At 37.7% G+C, this 20,620-nt stretch overlaps 1 protein-coding gene across 2 annotated transcripts in view; it reads left to right on the top strand.

Moving 5' to 3' along the window:
* Positions 1-20,620, top strand: part of KLHL4 (kelch like family member 4) — a 378,510-nt gene that overhangs the window by 7,039 nt on the left and 350,851 nt on the right. For both annotated transcript variants that reach the window (XR_010434060.1, XM_064670118.1), the window contains exons 3-7: positions 12,526-12,696; positions 13,134-13,270; positions 13,786-13,982; positions 16,782-16,994; positions 18,005-18,191. Coding sequence is in view for 1 of the 2 variants with exons in the window: in XM_064670118.1 (XP_064526188.1) it covers positions 12,526-12,696; positions 13,134-13,270; positions 13,786-13,982; positions 16,782-16,994; positions 18,005-18,191 (905 nt within the window). In the remaining variant the exon portion in view is untranslated. The remainder of the gene's footprint in view (positions 1-12,525; positions 12,697-13,133; positions 13,271-13,785; positions 13,983-16,781; positions 16,995-18,004; positions 18,192-20,620) is intronic.

Here is a 20,620-nt window from a genome sequence, read left to right as displayed (position 1 = left end):
AGCACTTATAGCAATTTAATACCTATTTCAGGAGTATATTTACAAAAGGTGATTTTATGCAAGTCTGTTGTGGATAACCAAAATGCTTCAGTGCTACCCAGGGGACAAGGAAAAACTAATTGTCTTCCAGGAATGATCTTTAGCTGAAGGTCAAAATATGAATTTGAAACTGGAGACATTTGAAATGGATTATTCAAGATTTTGTAGCTGATCTCTCAGAGGTGCTGCTAGAACAGTCCACGTGGCCCTGCAAGGCTTTAGTGGGGTGAAAGAGCTGATGGCAGCAGGGATGGAGGGGACATTCCAGGGAATGGTGACTGGGGAACAGCCATTGGCATCGCTGTGATGCTGCATCTGGAAGTGCCAGAGATCCCTTTGGTTGTAGGTATGGACTGAACTAAGGCACGTGTAGCACACCAGATACTCAGCAAACATCAAGCTGAGTTTTAATAGAATTATATGGAAATCCACTCCCAACTGGTTGAAAATTATGGGTAAGAGTAACCAAGAAAATTTGTTATCTAATGTTTGCTAACTGTAGAAAATCTATAAAGTTATAGTAAGTGGTATTTGATGCAGCATTAAAATCTAAGAGGAGAATCACATTTTCCCCAGGAGTTAGTAATCAATGAACAGTGACCAATGAATTGATTCTGACTTAACAAACTCTTTGACCTCATACAAGAGCTTTTGCTACAGAAATTAGAATCAATATGTCTCAAAGGCATCCTCAGATTTTATTCCTACTCTCATCTTCTATTATGACATTTTCTGAAGAACTTGAAAAAGCAAAAAGTATGTGAAATCCAAGTGGGCTGAAACACTATTAAAGATGAAAGGGATAAGTAGGTTTGTATTTTGAAATTAATGTTATATTCACCCTGTAGAAGGAGTGGATATTTATTCAAAATATTTTTTTCATAGCTGCATAAATAGAATAATAGAAAAATTTAAGCTGAAAAGAACCTCTGAATGTCATCAAGTCTAACTCTGTTCACCCACCAAGAAAGCTAAAATGAGAAATAATATGGCTTACTAGAAACACACAATATTTTACAGGCCTACATTTAACATGCCTAGCTTTCAAAGATGAGTTATTACAGGCAAGGGGAAAAAAATACCATTTAATAGTAATTTAAGAAAGTAGGACAATTCCATTCATTTCAAAACAATTTTTTTATGATTCAATTATCTTCTCATTTTCACTCCATAGAGCTCCCTCTCAGCAAAGACAGCTGTTAAATTACTTTTTAAAGAGTTATTACTGGTCTTAAAATCGCCTCTTAATGTCTCCAGAAAAAGTTAAGGAGATGATTAAACACATATGCCCCATGCAGAGCAGTTTTTACAGACACACTGAGCACATGCAATTGAAAGATCAACAAGAAATCTATGGCTGTTGAAGCATTCTTGGAAAAGGGGGACAGGGTTTGCTGGGTTTGAAAGTTGTAGCCAGAGAGTTCTGAAAGAAAGGAACTGTTTATTTTCACCCTTGGAAGAGCCTACTGTTTACTTTGAAATACTCTAATAATGAACATTACTGAAATCTTTCACTTTTCAAAATTAAAGGGATTTGTTTGTTACGGTCAAACAACAAAGTTAACATGATATAGACCAGTTTGGTTTAGCTCCTTTCATTCTGCTAGGATAAAATAATGATATTATATTTAGGGAATGACTATATCAGGTGATAATATAAAGAATATGGCTCGTGTAGGGCATACCTGTTGTTATGCAGGTAAAATAGATACAAAAATGAAGCTCAAGTACTGTTGAGGTTCACAGAAAGAGCTTAAGATAAGCACAGGAAAAACTTCAGAAAAAATCTCTAAAACAAAGTTCTATCCAAATTTCCTCCTCTGTGACATCAGACTCCACCTCAGTGACTCCACCAACAGATGCACCAGCACAGGAATGTCCCACACAGCTCTGACAGCAAATCTGCTCCCAGCCCACCCCTTTCCCTCCTTTTGGAAGCAAACACTTAACAGGGAGAGCTCAGTTCAAAGTGAACTAGAATAGAAAGAAGAAGAGCAAAGAGCCTGGCTCTTTACAGCAATTCTGCCTATCCAGTAATTAGGAGCATAAAACACCTTTGACTTCACTGTAGTAACTGTTTCCATTCTATAGGACAAATCAGAATTTGTCCTGCCTGCTGCTCACAGGGAACAAGGAGGAGAACTAAAAAGATTTAAAGGAACACCCTGCCTTCGTTAGAGGTTGAAATATATGATATACCATCTAAATGACTAGAGTTTAAAAATATTAGGCAGGAAATGGGCACTGTATTCTCATGTTGTGGTTTGCAGTTGCACGAGGCTGCCTTAATTCAGAACTGAAACAGCACATGGAGTGCACAGGATTAAAAGTTTGCTCTTTTGCTTTCTCAACTAAAACACATTGAGGCTAAATAAACATATTTAGTGGAAAAGGAAGCGATACCTGATCCTTTCTTCAGTTGAAAACCTTGAGACAAAAATCTAGATTTCTTACCTGCATATTAACACTTGATTTAATTTCTACCTTTTAAACTTTATGACAAGGATCTGAAAATCAGTATCCATGGATTATATCCCAAGATTTTCACCTGCTTCTTCTGTTAACTCAGAGAAATCACTCAACCTCTTGGTATCACTGTTTACTCATGCTAAAGAGAGTATTTTCCAAGGGACACAGTAAGAACTGAGCAGGGTTTCCAGTTATCTGAATTTGACTGCAAACTGCCACACAGATGCAAAGTGGAATTCAGGTGCAGTATGACTGATTCATTATATTATATAGTTGCACAATTTATCTTCTCATTATACTAATATCACAAAAATCAGTCTATTACTTTAACTGGAACTTTCCTGCTACACTAAGTAGACACCAATATCCTTATAATAAAATGTTTTGAACAGCAAATAAAGGCAATAGATTTGAGAAAGTGGACTACAACTGTCACCATGCTTCAGGTTACCTGACAAATTAGAAGTCAAGAGGAAGGGAGGCATTCTTGCAAGAAATAAGGGTTTTCAAAGCCTGTTCGTTTTAATAGAAGTTGAGAAAATGAAGAACCTTTTTGAACTGGGCAAATACACCTTGATTTAAATGGAAATTGTGAGCAAACCACTAAGAAATCCTAGGAGTTGGAGAAAAGCTATTTTAAGCTATTACATATGGTTTGTGTTGCTAGGGAAACCTCTTTTACAGTGTTCATTTAGCACAGATGCTCAGGAAAGCTCTGTGTCTCCATGTCATACCATTTCAGAGCACTGTAGAAGGTGAAGAAATAGAGATGCACATATACACGTAGGCAGACAAAAATATCCCTGTAATTCTATCTTAGTCATGTTCAGTGTCTTTGGTGGAAGCTTGTTCTTTCTGTTTGTGATGTGACTACGGAGAGAAATCAAAAGCTTTGCAGTCGAATCCCTGTTTTTAGACTGAAGATATTTGTTTGAACATTACCTTAATGTTTTTCCATTTGAGTTCATGTTTTAGACAGTCATCTACACAGAGCAAGAGGTTTGCCTTTGCCATCTACGCAGTGAAAGTACAAGGAGAAAGGTCAGCTCTGATACCACAATTTCTGGCCACCCTTTTGACCCTAGGGCAGATGTGACTTGCCAAAACATATCCTATAACCTGCTCCATGCAGGGTTTACTGTCACAGTGCCCTGCTTTATCTCCTCAGTGCCCAGCTAGGTGCAGCCTGTTGGGATCAGGGGTGCACCTGCCTCTCTGTCGAGAGGGTGGGAGGGCTCAGACCCCAACTACAGCTTTCTGTAGAAAGTTCTCTATTTTGCCCATTACACCAGGGAATTTTGTGCTTTTCTGGGTCCTGAAATGCAAGTCAAAACACGTGCAAACGCTGTACTATGATTATATCAAGAGTTTTAAACCAAATGTACTGTTGGAGCAATACTTTGTAAAAAGCATTTAAAGATGAAAATGCTTGTTCTGGGTCATGATTTTCAGGACTGTCTCACAGGGGTCACTCACAGAAAACTGTCTCCAGTCTGTCCAGCTCATTATTCAGTTTACAGAAAGCTCCCTGTAAAAGCAGAAATTCCCTCCTGTGCCATAAGTTACCCTCACCCCCTTCTGTGTGCTGGGACAGAGGCTTAGGATGGACTTTTGATCTTTCTGTCTGAGATGCCTGACCCAGTAAAATCCCCCAGCAGTGCAGCCAACACAGTCTGCTGGTAGAGCTTGTCACAGTGGATTTAGCAGCAGTGCAAGACAGATTCCTGGGAAGCTCCAGCCTGGTGATCCTGCAGGAACCAGGCTGTTCAACCAGAACACACTGAATCAGCGAGACAAGCACAGAACGGAACAAAGTTGTAACTCAGGACTAATTTTTTTCATCTTATTTGTTTTTTCATTCACTGGAAGGATCCCAAATTCACCTATAAACAAAATTTAGGATGGCTTGTTGGTACAATATGCTGAGAAAGTCACTCAGCATGAAGCTCCCATGGGATACCCCAAAGCAGGAGAGTTGTGTGTCTCTTATTGCTTCACTCAAATGGAGCTCAATTACTCGCTGGCTGTTCAAAGTTTCCTTACACTTTTCCACTTGATGTTATAAATGAATCCAAAGCTGAATTTACCACAACTAATAAAAGAACAAAATCAGGATTGGAGGGACAGTTTGGCCTATTCAGTGGAGCAGGAGAGCTCTGCTGTGTTTACTAACATACTACTGAGCTTTCATTCTCCGTCTGAAATAATTTCCTTATATATTTAAACAAAATACATCAGGCTCATATGTCACCTTGAAATTTTCACAAGTTGTTTTGAGTCTCTAGAGTTGCTAAAACATCTTTTGTTGTTCCCCGTATGTCAAGCCATCAAATAAAGGTTGTGATTCCACTTTTACTGGCTACTGCTATGACAGTTTGTAAATCAATTGATGGTAAAAGCTATAATTTTTTACCTTTTCTAATGAGTAGCTTGCAATCATAACCATAATTTAAAATAATTTTGGAGAATGAAATAGCTTAAATGTGAAACTTCTAATTTATAGATTTACAATTTTCTCATCTGTTACTTTTTTATTCTATAAACTGTTGCTGAGGTCCTTTCAGTTTTCCTATATCCCAAGTACTCTCTCTAATGGAAGACCAATTTCTAATGAAGATTACTTGGAGAAAGGACATGCAATGCAGTAAGTGGTCTGTACACTCATGGCAAGACAGAAAGGTAAAACCCCAGTAAAAAAGGGTCTTGACCCAGAAGTAACGTAAATGCAGTTACAGCTTTGCCTGTTCAATTTAACAATTGAATTTCACATTGAATTTGGAGGGAAAATCAATTTTATTCAATGAAGAGGTTCTCAGAAGACACTTTTTAGCAAAAGGTGGCAGGAAAGGCTGAGTACCTCTAAAATATTTGATTAGCTCTCATTTCATCTTGCTGGGGGAAACAGAATCAGTGGTAACACAATAGAACATATGATATTGCACAAAGATTAAATAACTATTAGTAGTTTCCTACAGCCATAAGAGAAAACTGTATCAGAAACTTCCCAAAGGAGAAACTGGAGCATAATAATTTCCACAGAAAGGAGCATCAGTGCTTTCAGACCACCCTTAAAACACTGAGATGGGAACAGATAAGTGTTTGCCTTAACTACTTAAAGACTTTTTCCTTTAGATTTGAAATCCTCATTAAATTTATTAATACCTTCATTCAGATTTTAAATTTTTGGGAGTCACATGACCATAGGATCATAGGAAAATTCAGGCTGGAAGGGATCTCAGGATCTCAGCCCAACCCCTGCCCAAAGCACAGCCAGCTGTGATATCAGCCCAGGTTGCCCTGGACTTTATCCAGTTGGGTCTTGATAACCCTCTAAGGATGGAGATCCTACAACGTGGGAACAGTCTGAGGCATATCTTGCAACATATTTTCACTGAAACAACACAGATTGCAAGCAGCCTAAATAATCAATTCCTTCTTCAGGAGGCAGAAAACCAATGTAAGGGAAGATTTGTGTCTTCTCTCCAGACTAGATATTATAGCATATTATCACATGCTTCATTTAGTTATTGCTATATTACAACCTCAGCAAAGCTGTAAGACATATTTTATTGAATAAATGCAATGAAGTTGCTCTGTTATTTTCTGCAAGATCACATTACAATGCAATTTTGCCTCTCTCCAGCCTAGAATAATGAATACCACTCCAGGAAAAAGTCTGTCATAATAATACTATAAACAATATTTTCCACAATTCATATCAGTAACAGACTTTCAGCCTTTATTTTTCTTTTGATTTAGTGTATGACTTTTATTTCGATTTCATGTTTTTATTCCAATTCAATTTCAGTGAGCTGAGGCTGACACAGACCTGGCTCCTTGGAGCAGTTATCACTATTATTGGATAAATGCCACTAATGGCATCAAGAATACAGGTTTTACTGAGACATGTTGTCAGAAACAGTGTTAAATACACTTGAAATTTTCAAATAAAAGCAGACCAAAAATCCCATCTGTAAAGGTGGCAAAGACAATTCTGTTTTAGAAAGGTGCTGTGGACTCATGAACAAAGGTTTCCTCACTAAAAGATTCCTGTAAGTTGCTGTCCAAAAACTTACTTTTCTGAGCAAGAACAATAGATGTTCAGTGGATATTAATTGCTGACATTAGCAAAAATGCACATAATAATGAATATTCTCAGGTAGTAAAAAAAGTGAAGGTCAGTGACAAAGGGTAAGAAGAAAAGATAAAGCACAATAGTCTTTATAACATTAATGATTTCTTCCAGTAAATATGGAAGGACATTCACTGAATTTTGGTTGGATTGTACTGATTTGAAATAAAATCCCCTCAACTGAGCCAGAAATGAATACAATAGCGTAAGTTATTCAATTATCTTCCCAGACTTATATTTATGTTTTCTGAGACAGAAAACAAGAAGGTAACAATGAGCTGGAGGATACTTATCAGGTTGTCTGCATCTATGAACACATAGAAATATTTGGCTGTAACAGAAGGAAACACAGGGTACAATTACACAAATAGGAGAAGGAAGGAATTGACCACAGATAAAATTATGTAGCAAACAAAACCTGGTAGAATAGAACACTTCATTTACCTCTCACACGTTCTTTCTACCTGTGAGGCTGAGCAGACCATTACACATCTCTGTCACTCTTTTCTAATAAGTCTGTAATTAGGACAGAGCACGCTGGTCGAGCAGGTTAAAAATCACATTTTTCCCCCCATTGCAGCAGTGTTTAGCCTTGAATGAGGTACAGATCAGCTGAAACAGGTGAGGAGATATTTCGGAACAAGCCCATACAATTTTACATGACCGTGTAAGTGTCACAAAGTAAAACCTAAAGTGGTGCCTTCAGCTGGTGGGGATACATTTAATGTATCTCTCAAGCTCCCCTTTGTTCCATTTTAGCCAACAGCAGTAGAAGGGGAGAGCATAAAGCAGGTCTTCCTCCCCACAATCTCTCCCATCAGGAGTCTTTCTGAAAAGTGCTTAATGAAGTTAGAAACTCAGAGTTAATTAGCTTCATCTGTCAATAGTCAGGCTTGGAGTGAAAACCAAAGTTTTTTTGCCATTGGCTTGTATTTTGTTTTCTATGTCCTCTAACTAAAAATGCCACAGGCTCCTATCCAGCATTTAGCCATTATTTTTCATTTTGTACATTTTGACAGCTCCAAATAGTGCTATATCATGCCTTCTGGTCACGTCATTTTTTTTGTTCTTTAGAAAGATTATCACTGGCTACAAGGAAGTTGAGCAAGAAGTGCTCAGCCTTACTGAATTTCTACTTCATGACTTTTAATTTTCCTCCAACACACTCATGTCATACAAATGTGAAAGTGGAAATCATGCACTGCAGTGATGACTGCTGTTGTGCTGCTGGAATCTCTGCTAACCAAGACAATAAGTATTCCTCAGGGTTTACATTCCTTGCATGGTAAATTCCAGTGTACAACGACTTAATATTGATTCACCATGCCAGACACACAATCTTACCATGCAGGGAAACACTTCTGGCTTCTACAGGAAATGGTTAAATCAGTTGTCAACACACAGTACAATTTCCCACACTCTTCTGGGTCAAAGTTTTTTTGCCTGTACCCTAAAACCTTCACACTGCAATGAGTAAATAATAAAGGAGACAAATGCAGTAGAAATGTCAAGGCAGAGTTTGGGACAATTACTGATGTGGTATAATTTTATCAGCATCAATTAATACAGGTGCATCAACTATACCACTGCTTTTCCTGTGTTCAGAAATGGCTTCCTAACTGGAATATTTTATTTCTCAGCTAGCTGCTGGTTTGTCTCTGACAGATGCTGCAGCTCTATCACTGATGTAGCAAAACAGACTCCCTGAGTCTCCAGCCCCACGACATTGCCCAGCAGACAGAGGGTCAGAGCTCACACAGCTGCACAGACAGAGCTGTCTGGGGGGGGGGAAGCACTTTTCTTATATAAGCAAAAATAAATGAGAGAAAAGGAAAATGATGAGTTGCATTGTATATATTGCTGCACAGACAAACTGAATTGATGAAGGTGCAGTTTTTTCTCAGGCCTTGTCACAGCTAAAGCACAAACAGTGCCCCACAGTGCTGGAGTCACATTGAAGCTTCCAGCTGTGATAAAGTCTGGAGGATGTCTCCTGTCCCTCACTGGTACCCATGTGCTGCTGGTGGGATTGACAGTGCAGAGGGAAGGTGACCCCAACCCCAAATCTGTAAGTGACACCAGTAACTGAACTGTTATCTGATCAAAGTGAATTTCACAAACATCATAGCAGGTTAAAAAGATACATTCAACAAATACCCTTTCAACAAATATCCAAGAAGAGAAGTGGTCACCGTAAAAACATAAATAATAGCCTTATCAACAAAAACAAAATTAAAACACTCCAACAAATCACCCAGTTTTCCTGCCATATTAGGCTTCTAAGCTTCCTTATCATCAGGTTTAATTTCTGGTTTTGGCCCCAGTCACACTGAATGAGACACTTTAGAACATACTGAATTTAAAAAAGGACATGGCAAATAAATAGCATTTATGTTTTATCACATTCTAATTAAATAATGAGGAAATGTGAATTTATCCTTTATAGACTGATTAAAGAAGAGTGCTCTGCTGGTTAATGAAGAGTACTTCACAAAGACAGAAGATAAATTTTACATAATTCAGAAACTTAAAGAATTGTAGGCCTGGAATGAATCAAAAAACTCATTACCTCCTCACACCACTTTTGAGTCCCAGCTTGCTCAAGGTTCAGTGTAATCTCAGTTACCTCTCATTTCTTCACCTGTGTTTCATTTAAGTAATTACTCACACACAGGTGGGAGCAGGTCTTGGAAAAGTAAAAATTTGCCTAAAGGTCAATGAGGCAAAGGCAAATATGTCTCTCTGAATTTAAATGTGTTGCTATCATATATCTATGTAACAACTAAACTCTGTTTCTATCATATGATTTTCTGTAATAAAACTATGGAGCAGCATCAGGAGCAGGATTTGCCTGGAATTCTTTCAGCACTCTGTCTGCCTTTGGAAGTGAATCCCTGAGAAATTTCAAGCATGGATAAACAAGTTATTCATCCCTCTTATATTTGTTACACTTAAAACATGCCATCCCAGCTCGATTTTGAAAACGTCATGTGAAATAGTGTCAGGAGTCATCCAAAAGGCGAGATAACTTTTGACAACTCCTTTTTTTTCCCCAGTAAGCTTTGGTATTTTGTATAAAAAACCCTACAAGGTTCTGACATGATTCATTCTGACCAGCCATGCTGGCTAGTATTTATGTCCCTCTTATCATCTAGATGCTTAATGCTTTTTGAGTATCCCTTCAAGTTTTCAGTTTGTATCATCTGTTTCAAAAATCCATGTTGCTTTTTAAAAATGGGACCGTATTTTCACTATCCTTCACAAATCCTTGCAGGAAAACTCTGAAATTATTTCACTTGGCTCTCTACCTGAAATGAAATTCATAGAACTTGGCTACTTTGGAATAATCTAAATATAGATTTCTCTCTCTAGGCTAAACCACATTTTGAGCCATTATTACCAGTGCTGATGGTGTTGTCACAACTCCCCGTTCTAGTGAACACTAATGCAAAAATGACATTAAGAAATTTGGGTTCCTGATTCTTCAGAGCAATTCATTGATAATTTTCCCTCCTGATTGTGTGGATAACTAATTCTTTGGTCATCATACTGCTAATGTACTGTAGGAAACTTTTATTCTTCATATTTATTCAGCTTTTGTTTGTCCAAACTTGTACACATTTCATAGAAACAGACATTTCTCTACCTGCCGCATGATTCCTTTCTGAGTAGGAAACCTTGAGTTCTCTTAACGTGCCATTCCCAGCACATTAATCCATCCCACGCAGAACAGGATCTGACAGGCAAAGGGATTCCTACCTGCCCACCTGGAGCTCCCTTGCCTGTCTTCGTGCTACATCCACTAATAAAATTCAACATAAAAACTCAAGGATCCATTTCCTGGCTTATTCCTTTAAGATACTTTAATCTCTGACTTCTTTAGTTCACCGGTACCCACTACCACATTCTGAAGGTCAATATTTGAGTTTGACAGTCGTACACTAAGGAGAATAAATATTTATCTTTGAATTTAATTTTCCCCTTCCATAATATATTTTACCTACCATCTTGAACCAGCTGCTGAAGATAAACCAGCAATTATAATATTAATATCTATTAATATTAATTGAGCACTTGCTTTTGCTTCCAGTATTTTTCAGTCTCTGAAGACCACTGCCTTTGAAATAATTAATTATATTGGTGGTATTTCTGCTGTAGTTAAATGTGACTCTACAAAACATGTGAAAAAAGTACCCAGGACTAAATGAAATAATTAAACTTTCAGGCCCCTGAAAATGATTCTCTAACCACAGATATATACAGACTATTGGGAATTATTGATTTCACACAACTAGTCTTGTCTAGTTGCAATAGGGACGGTTGAGTATTATTTTAGTTGATTTCTGCAAACATCAAGGCTTAGATACAACACTTAGGAGTGGATATAATCAATCTGAAAGAGATATTTTTTAGAAAAATAATTTTCTGAGAATCATTACAGAAAACTTAAGGGAAAAATAGCAAAACAAGAATGTTACAGAGTATGAATTTGGCATCAAGTAGCTGATGCAAAACTAATGAGCATATAATCCAATTTTGCAGCTTCTTCATTTTCAATGAAGCATTGAAGGAAAACAAATAAGAAAGTAGAGTCATTAAACACACTGAGACAAATTAATTTTTGTAAGCCATAAACTACAAAGGAAACACATTATAGGTGAACTTGGTTTGCCCCTTTTTCTTTAAAAATAAAGTAAAATAAAATGGGTTTGAAATTGCTAATAAAGAGCTTCAAAAGAAAGACAGTGAGTTTCTAGCTCTGATTTGGTCTATCTTAATGTATTTGTAAATAAAAGTATAATACTGATTCAACCTGATTTACCCCTTTTATTTACCAATTTTTTTCTCTGTTTTCTGAACTAGATGTTCAATTGTGGATGTAATCCAATATTCTGCTAAATTTAATACATGAATTTCATTAAGAGATCTTTTCAAATCACTTATGAAGTTGCATTTACAGTATCAAAAACAACCAGGAAATTTAGTCAGCCAGCTGCCATTATATCCTAGTTGGGCTTGGAAATTTAAAAAATACAGGTGCTTTACATTTGAATTAAATACAACATGTTTGTCTAAATAATCTTTAGGTAAAATAGTGTTGAATATTGCAACATTTTCAAGATGTGTGATATACATGCATGTGATATAATGCATTTATATAAAAAATGCATTATTATTTTACTAAAAACAGATCAATAGAAAGAGAATGTCAAAAAGGTGTTTCAATCTGCAATCCAATCCATACTAAAAAGTGGTAAGGAATCGTGTTTGGAAAAGAATAAGATGAGTATTTATAAATGGAAGAGCTAACAGAATTCTAGAGTGGGAGGAATATATTTATATTGTACATTTCCATGAAAGGCAGAGAACTTTTTCTTCATTATTTACATTCAGGTACTAAAGGCCATACAATGAACTGATTCCATCAACCTCTAGTTTGGTGATTTGTCTTGAATTATACTCTCCTCCTGAAATTATCTTTAGATTTGTTGTTATTTAGTAATGTAATTTAATGCACAAAGTAAGAAGTGAAAGACAAATAAGACCCAGGGACATGTAATATCCAATATTCCCTACCAAAAGATATTTTAGCTTTTAGTACCACAGGAAAATAGGTTTGGTTTTGATGTGTTCTGTTTGTGAATGATCATTGATGCAAAACTGTTAAAATAAGTCAGTGGAACAACCTACTACAGATAAGTGTAGTAAACTACAGTTTATGTGCAGCCTTATGAATGAAAACTTCCAGACATGAAGCAGAAAAAGGTGGAAGAAGGCACGGTAAGACCAGAATCAGGAATGCTTTATAATTTTAATGATTTCTGTGCTGCCTTTTGAACAAAAATCAATGCAATGAGCCTTTATGGTGCCTCTGTCCCTGGCAGGCTGTCCACGACCAGCAGCTCCCTGGGAATGCCCTCCAATGGCTCCGATGAGTATTTCCAGTGCACGAACCACGCCGAGCAAACGTTCCGCAAGATGGAGAGTTACCTGCAGCAGAAGCAGCTCTGTGACGTGCTGCTCATCGCCGGCGACCAGAAGATTCCAGCTCACAGGTACGTCCCCCAGGATGGGGGATGTGGCTTCATGATATCTCCAGCTTATGCCTTCCCTGCTTAGCTATGAGTGAACAGTTGCTATAATTAGGGCATCAACTAGTGTGGAACAATCTGATGTAATCAACGTTTCATACCTCTTATTTTCAATGGAAAGAAACTCAAGTACAAACTGCTGGCATTGTCTGTCTTCCCTTCTTGCTGCTGTCACACTACAGCAAGATCAGTGAAGAAAATCTGCCTGAACAAGCACTTTGGGAGAAAATTAGATTACTAATTACTCTCTTAACTTTATTACTTGCTGCTGTAAGACTTGAATACTACGCTAAATATAATGTTTCTATTGCGCACACTATTTATGACATAACAACACTGAATTTTCTGCCTGCTATTGAGATGAGGATGTCATTTGCTGTCTCAAACTGCTCTATTTCCAGGCTGGTTCTAAGTGCAGTGTCTGATTACTTTGCTGCCATGTTCACTAACGATGTGAGAGAAGCAAAGCAGGAGGAGATCAAGATGGAGGGAGTGGATCCCGAGGCACTGAAAGCTCTGGTGCGCTACGCCTACACAGGTAATTCTGCCTCCCTCCCTGGGGTCTCCCAGCTTCTGGTTCTGGAGTTATAAAAACTTATTACATATATTTTTATGAATTAATATATGAATTTTCATAGAATAGTTTGGGTTGGAAGGGACCTTAAAGATCATCTGGTCCCAATGCCCTGCTGTGGGCAGGGACACCCTCTACTAGACCACATTACTCAGAGCCCCATTTTGGGAAAGGTTTTTCTCTAATCACACCTTTATTTTTTTTTTACTTAGGTGTTTTTTCAACCGAATCAGATCTAACACTGTTAAAATTCCAGCAAAAAAGTTCCAATTGCTGTATTCAAAATCCACCAGATCCTGTAAGTCTGTTAAAACATATGTTTAGAGAATCCTTCAGCAAGAAAGGAAAATGAATTCGTGAACCACAGGACACTTCTGTCCAGAGAAGAACCGGGGAGAGACAAACTTTCAAATAATGAAAATACAAGGAAAATTACTTAACATTTTAATTTTTTTTTCCCCTGTATGGAAACTGCACAGGTATCCTGGAGTTAAAAGAAGACACTATAGAAAGTTTGCTGTCTGCAGCGTGCCTTCTCCAGCTCTCCCAGGTTATTGAGGTGTGCTGCAACTTCCTCATGAAGCAGCTCCATCCTTCCAACTGCCTGGGGATCCGCTCCTTTGGAGATGCCCAGGGCTGCACAGAGCTCCTGAAGGTGGCACACACGTACACTATGGTAAGGGGAACAAGCTGGTTGCTTTCCAATTATAATTAGGGAAAGAAATATTCACTTCTGTTGTTTCCCTTTTCAGAATTTTGCCTTGTGTAAAGACATACTTAGAGAACTTTAATTTGCAGTATGAGTGGTACCTATTTCTGCCAAAAAATGTAATAGGGGCCTTAAAATGGCTATTTTCTAGAGTCAAACAGCAATGGGCCATTCTTACGCTCTTTATTCCACACAAAGAAAATTCTAAAGCTGATTTTAAGGTGAGACAGACATAAAAAAAGTCAAAATAAAGAACGTATTGGAAAGATTTCGAATGCTAAAAAGCAGCACATCCTTGACTGGAACATAATCCTCCTCTGGCTCAAAGCAAGAAATGAATATTCAGAGCGTGGGAAACAGAAAAGCGAGATAACTTGCTGTGAAACCAAATCGAGGGATAAATATTCAGGGCAACAAGATGTGCTATCACAGCTTCAAACACAAGAAGAATAGCAACTGCTACAGCTAAATAGATATAAAAAGAACTACTTGTTAGGAGACACATGGCAGCTTTATGCTTGAAATATTAGTGTAGTATGTCAAAACAAGTTTAGAGGCTCCATAATATGCAGTGCTCTCCAGCAAGAGATTGTACACGTCCACATGCTGCAGTAAGTGAGTGGTGTGTGGGGGTTGAGGGCACTGGTTGTCCTCTTTCCTGTCACAGTAATGAATGGTTTGTTTAGCAGCAATCTACTCTCTTTTTATACTTTAAAATTTGAGAAAAAGCATTTAAGATAGATGTTCACTCAGCCTGTCCATAACAGTGTTGTCCTTGCAGCTCCACACCAGCCAAAATCAAAAACTTCCCCCCTTTACTGTTGCCTCTCTTCCCCCAGCAGCCCCAGCACAAGTGTCAGCTGTGAGCATTTAAAATTGATGGGTCAGATTTCTGCAAAGCTGAAATAAAATCATATACTAAGACTTAACAACCTAATAACTTAATAAGAGATCCTTTTTTGTTCCTATTTTTTTTAACCCTTTGGATCCTCCAGTCTTTCCTGGGAGTCAAACCTTTACTATTCTTTGAAACAGGGTGTCACAGAAATGACAGTTGGGTCTGTAAGAACTCTCTAGTGTGAAGGATCAGGATGAATCTATGACACTCAGCAGCACTGTGCATAAGCTTTACACTGCTTCTTCCTGAAATCAACTTCTACCACCTCTAGAACCACCTCCTGCACCTTTCATGCAACACAGACCAAGAATGCTGCCATGAAACAGGACCTTGTGTGCCATAAGCCCACCCACCAAGTTTGCAGCTCCTGACAGCTTAGAGACAGAAGAGGAAATCCGCACCTGAAATCTGAAATAAATGTAAAGAAAATTTTCTTTCAAAGCCTTGAAGCGAAATTACAAATAACTTTGGAGAATAAGAGATCATAATGCATAAACACACAAGTGTTGTGGAGGAGGATAAATAAAACATTCTGTTTTGTCTCATGTCAACCTCAACCACTTGAAAATGTGTACCTTAGGGAAAGTTGTACTGTAAACATAGAGACTGGTACATTTTTAGAAGATGATGAGCTATAAACACCAGACCCATTCAACAAAACCAGACACAATGGAGGCCTTCCCCTTCAACCACTTTGACCACTGATGTGAAGTATTAACAGTTTCCTGCCTGGTCTCTTTTTGTGCAGATAGAGCTGGTTCTGATAAACATCTTGTGCTATATTTGTAACTAAGAATGGACTGGCCTTCCTGTCCCTATTCTCTGAATGTCACAAAATATTAAAGCAGGATATGCATAACAGAGCAAAGTTGACATCTCCTTTAATCACTTCTGTAGTTACATCCTCGAAGAGATACAGAAAGCAAAGAAACCACAGAAAACAAACAGCACATTATCAATTACTAAAATTTCTTCATCTGCCCTATTTCAATCTGGTTTCCAAAGAAGATATATTAATTCCAGGTGCAGAAATAGAAATTATATTTGAAATGCAGACATGAGTTATTATATTCAATTTTTTGCAAGTGACTTAAACCGCCATCTCTCTTCACCAAATTTCTTTTTTGCCTTTGGAATTAGAAAAGTAAGCACACTTAATAAATGTTAATATCAACTTTATTATTGTTGTAACTCAACTCTACAATATACTGTTTTTATGAAAAATAATTATTTGAAAACTCTGGGGATTAAATACACGTGGCCATTTCTGGAGCTGATGACTTTTATCATAGCATTAGCTAAGAGAGCTCGTTGTTGGGACTTTTCCAAATTTTATTGCCCAAACAGTACTCTTAGAACAGTAAGGTGCTGTATTTTCTGCTGCTAAGAGCAGATCTTACAGTCAACAGCTGGCACAGCTCGTTCCAAAAGGATTGGAAGGTTTCAATGTAATTGGCCCGAATCCTCTGAATCTGTAATAGAGGGTACACAGTTCTTTGACTGCCCACTTGGCATTCATTCTTAAAATACACATTATATGTTCAAAAGCTGCATATTAAGATCATATTGATGGACAAACCTGCCAGTGCCAAATCCCTAAGCCAGGACACACTGTGACAAGAAGCCTGACAAACACAACTATAGTGTGGTAGTGTGGAAATGAACATTATTCTTCAGTTCTGCAAGAGTAAGGCAGCAAAAAGCAACCAAGATCTCCCTTAAATGGTAGAAGGACATTTATATATTGCACTTCCCTATACTGTGAAATGGAACAGGAATGAAATATATGCAAAGCCTACATTATCTTAGAAAAAGCTATTTCTATGTGTGAAAATCATCAGTGCATTGAAATCTTCTTCTATTTTTAGGAGCACTTCATAGAAGTAATAAAAAACCAGGAATTTCTTTTGCTCCCAGCTAATGAAATTGCAAAGCTCTTGTCTAGTGATGACATCAACGTGCCAGATGAAGAAGCCATATTCCAGGCACTGATGATGTGGGTGAGGCACGACTTGGAAAACCGGCAACGAGACCTGGGAATGCTCCTTTCCTACATTAGACTGCCCCTGCTTCCACCCCAGGTATGAACATGAAGGGCTGGAGTTTTTTGGTGGCCTTTTTCTTCTATCTCTTTTTTTTTTTTTTTTTTTTTAAACTGCATAATCTATATATTTATAATTTTTAAACACAGGTAAAGAGAAATCTCACAATGCCAGTGTAATTACTTGGCTCAGAATTACCTCTAAAAAATGTCAGGGTGTTCCAAAAGCAGTTTTTCTTTGTTGGGTAGCAATGGTAATAGTTTTCCTCTAATAACACAGCGAATTAAAAACCATGCAAAGATAACCATTTAGATTTATCAAACTGCAGAACAAATAAAACCCACTGCTTATTTATTTATTGCCATAGAAAGTGACAATACAAATGTAAAAGGGCCTAAATTATTGCTGACTATTCTGAGCACTGACATTACTTGTCCCTTCAGACTGAAAGAGACATTTCAACAATGAAGTTCCAGAGCTGGACATACTGTTTTACAGAAAGGTGTCACTAAAGTATCTGTGTCATAGAAGAATTTTTATATCTCATCAGAAAGACATCCAGGAATATCAAGACTGTCAGTAAGGTCACTACAGCCAGTTTATGAATCTCCATGACTGGAGAAAGGAGAAATGGTTGGACTGAAGCTGCAAATATTCTACTTTGGATAAAGTAAAAAAGTACTATACACAATTTTAAATACAAATAGTATCTTCTAATACTCACAGAGATGCCCAGCGCTCTGTCTTAGACTTGCTTACTCACATCAAGACGAGTTCTGCATTCAGAGGATGCAGTACTACATTTGCAATTTTAACTCTTTTTAAAAGTTAAAAGAAAGAGGTAGGAAAAAAATTAAATAAAGACATCATACTCAAAGACCTTTCCCCTCCACCTTTATATAGTTTTGCTTCATTAAAGCAGAGTTTCCAACAAAGCTCGAGTGACGAACTTAAAACGAGTATTTCAAGCTACCAATACTTTTATTGCTGAAATACCTGCAATTTTAATGATTTAATCTATGTCAAGATCCTCACTTTTCACCCCTTAGTTACTGGCCGATTTAGAAAACAGTCCAATGTTTGCAGACGACCTTGAGTGTCAGAAACTTCTCATGGAGGCCATGAAGTACCATCTGCTGCCAGAAAGACGGTCCATGATGCAGAGTCCTCGCACCAAGCCTAGAAAATCTACCGTGGGTGCACTCTATGCTGTGGGAGGTATGGATGCCACTAAAGGTAAGTTCAGGACTTAGTGTCATTGTATTAATTAACTGTATTACAGATATCCAGAGAATATATGACAATTGTTTGAATATTTCTCTTCATGAAGCAGCAATTTAGGGATGAAAAAGAGGAAAAAGAAAATCACAAACCAGCATCCTTAGTATTAGAAGTTCTTTCTCCTTGCAAGAATCTGAAGTTTGTAAATGATATATATATCTTGAAGTGCAGACTAGAGAAGTCTGATTCAGGTGGTGATTTTAAAATAAAGTTTTGTAGGAATTTGTGCATGTAGTTGAAAATATTTCAAGATGAATTTAATGCTGAACCCTGTGGTCTATTTTCTGACAAAGTCAGAAGGCTGGAAAAACTTTTAAAGAAGAAAAACAATAAAACCAATAAGCATAGCTAAACTACAGAGAACTCAGCTAATGCTTATCAATTCTTATTATAAAATATAAATGGAAAGACTTGCATTTTTCATGAGTGGAACAATATTTGCAGCTTTTCTTCAAGACTTCATACACAGCTTTTTTTTCAGGTTTGTAGTTGAAAGGTAAATATTATAATTGTATTCCAGTTTTTATGATTTGATTTTCACAACTGCAATCAGGTTACAGCTTCACACATTGAACTATTCTCTTTAGAAGGCAGAATATTAAATAATTTTCTCCAGGAACCTTAACTTCAAACCCAGAGCTTGGAGCCAGAGACCTGTAATTAGTTTAAAGTCTTGCAGCTTGCTGAACAGTATTACTTTTAGCTGTGTGAGTTCACTTTTAATAGAATCACAAAGAAGTTAATCCATTTCATGGTTTGCAAAAAGCTGCTGACGACTGGTTTTTCCCATCTGAGATCTTGCAGAGCTGCCTCACTATCTCCATGCAATCAAATAAAGTGTGAAATACACATTCAGAACCACCACAACAGAAAAACCACTAATTCCTGGGACAATTTAGCAAAGTGAAGTTAACTGGAGCAATTAGTGGAGATTCATTAGTGATACTGAGTACTTAGGAATAAAACAACCATAAATTCAAAGTAATCTTTGAGCTAAATTCTACCAAAATAAGAGTAATATTTTCTAATGGGCTTTTCTTAGTTAAGGCTGCCCAAAGAAAGGGCTATTTCAGTCAACATCTGCACTTCCTGTTGGTGCCTCTTTTACTCCTTACCTTGGAATAAAGCCAATTGTTTGAACTTTTGCCTTTTGATGGGTAGGATGAACAGCACTTCCTCTCCTCCCTGCTGTCCTCTCCAGCTCTGACTCACACTTTGAGCCTGTCCTGGATTGTAAGATAGAGGAAACAGCGACTAAAGAGACTGGGATGCACTGGAAAAACAGCTCTGAGGAGGAGCAACTTCCACCTCTGGCAATAACACGCTGTCTGTGATAAAGGCAGACACACCAGGTTGGGTGTTCCAGGCAATGCCAGGCTTTGTGCTTATCTCAGGTGGTATGTGAAGTCAAATCTCAAATTCAAATGATCAAAAGAAGATCAAAGAGCTACTTTTGGGCTGGAATTTTGAAAAATGTGGATGTGCCTGAACCACATTAAGTTTTGAAACTTTCAAATCTTCCAGCCTGTGTAAAATTTACAGCCCACAGGGTATATCTGAACACATTTATACCTTACTGCATTTCTCCTGTTTTTGAGTTAGTGTGTGAGATATTTCCTTTGAAGTGGAGAACTTTGGGGCACTCTCACATTAGCATAGAATAAATGAGAAGGAATCAAAGCAAAGAGGAGCAAACAGACTAACAGGATGGAAAGAACAGTCAAAGAAATCCAGCAGCTCAGAATAAAGGATGACAGGAAAGGGGAAAAAGTAGAACTTTCTTTTATTGCAGATGGAGTTGGTAGTTTCTTTTCCAATTTATGCATGTGCAAAAGCACGTAGAAGAGAGAAAAGATATCATGAGATATCAGATATTTCTGGAGTTTAGCAAGTGATCTCTGACAGATCTCTAAACCAAACACTACCTTTTTATTTCAGCTTTATTGCATGGTTGTTTTGTTGTTGTAAATAATTTCTTAGCCACTAACTGCCTATTGTTATCTTCAAAATACTACTTTTCTCGTCTCAAATCCCAGTCAAAGAACAGGAAATCAGAAAACCTATTTTCCTTGTCTGGTTGCCTTTGGTTGAGCTGAATTTGAGCTCCAGGGTGCACTGGATGTGCCCCTGGGAATTGCCTCTCGTGCCTGGGATGTCACTCAGCCCTGTCCCTGCTGGGCGCTCTCAGCTCTCAGAGGAGCAATTACAGCTGCTGGGTGATGATGGGAGCCAGTGCATGGGAAAGCATCAATTCTGAATGGCAGGGACCTGGTGCCTTGTGAAGGCATTACTGGAAGTTCAGTGACCTGAAGAAATGGAAAATACAGCTTATATGTTACAGCAGACAAGCAGCTACTGCAGGGCTGCTGCAAAGGGGAACCTCA

This window comes from Pseudopipra pipra, chromosome 13 (genome assembly GCF_036250125.1).
Source record: "Pseudopipra pipra isolate bDixPip1 chromosome 13, bDixPip1.hap1, whole genome shotgun sequence".
Lineage (NCBI taxonomy): Eukaryota > Metazoa > Chordata > Aves > Passeriformes > Pipridae > Pseudopipra > Pseudopipra pipra.
This window is presented reverse-complemented; position numbering and strand designations above follow the sequence as displayed.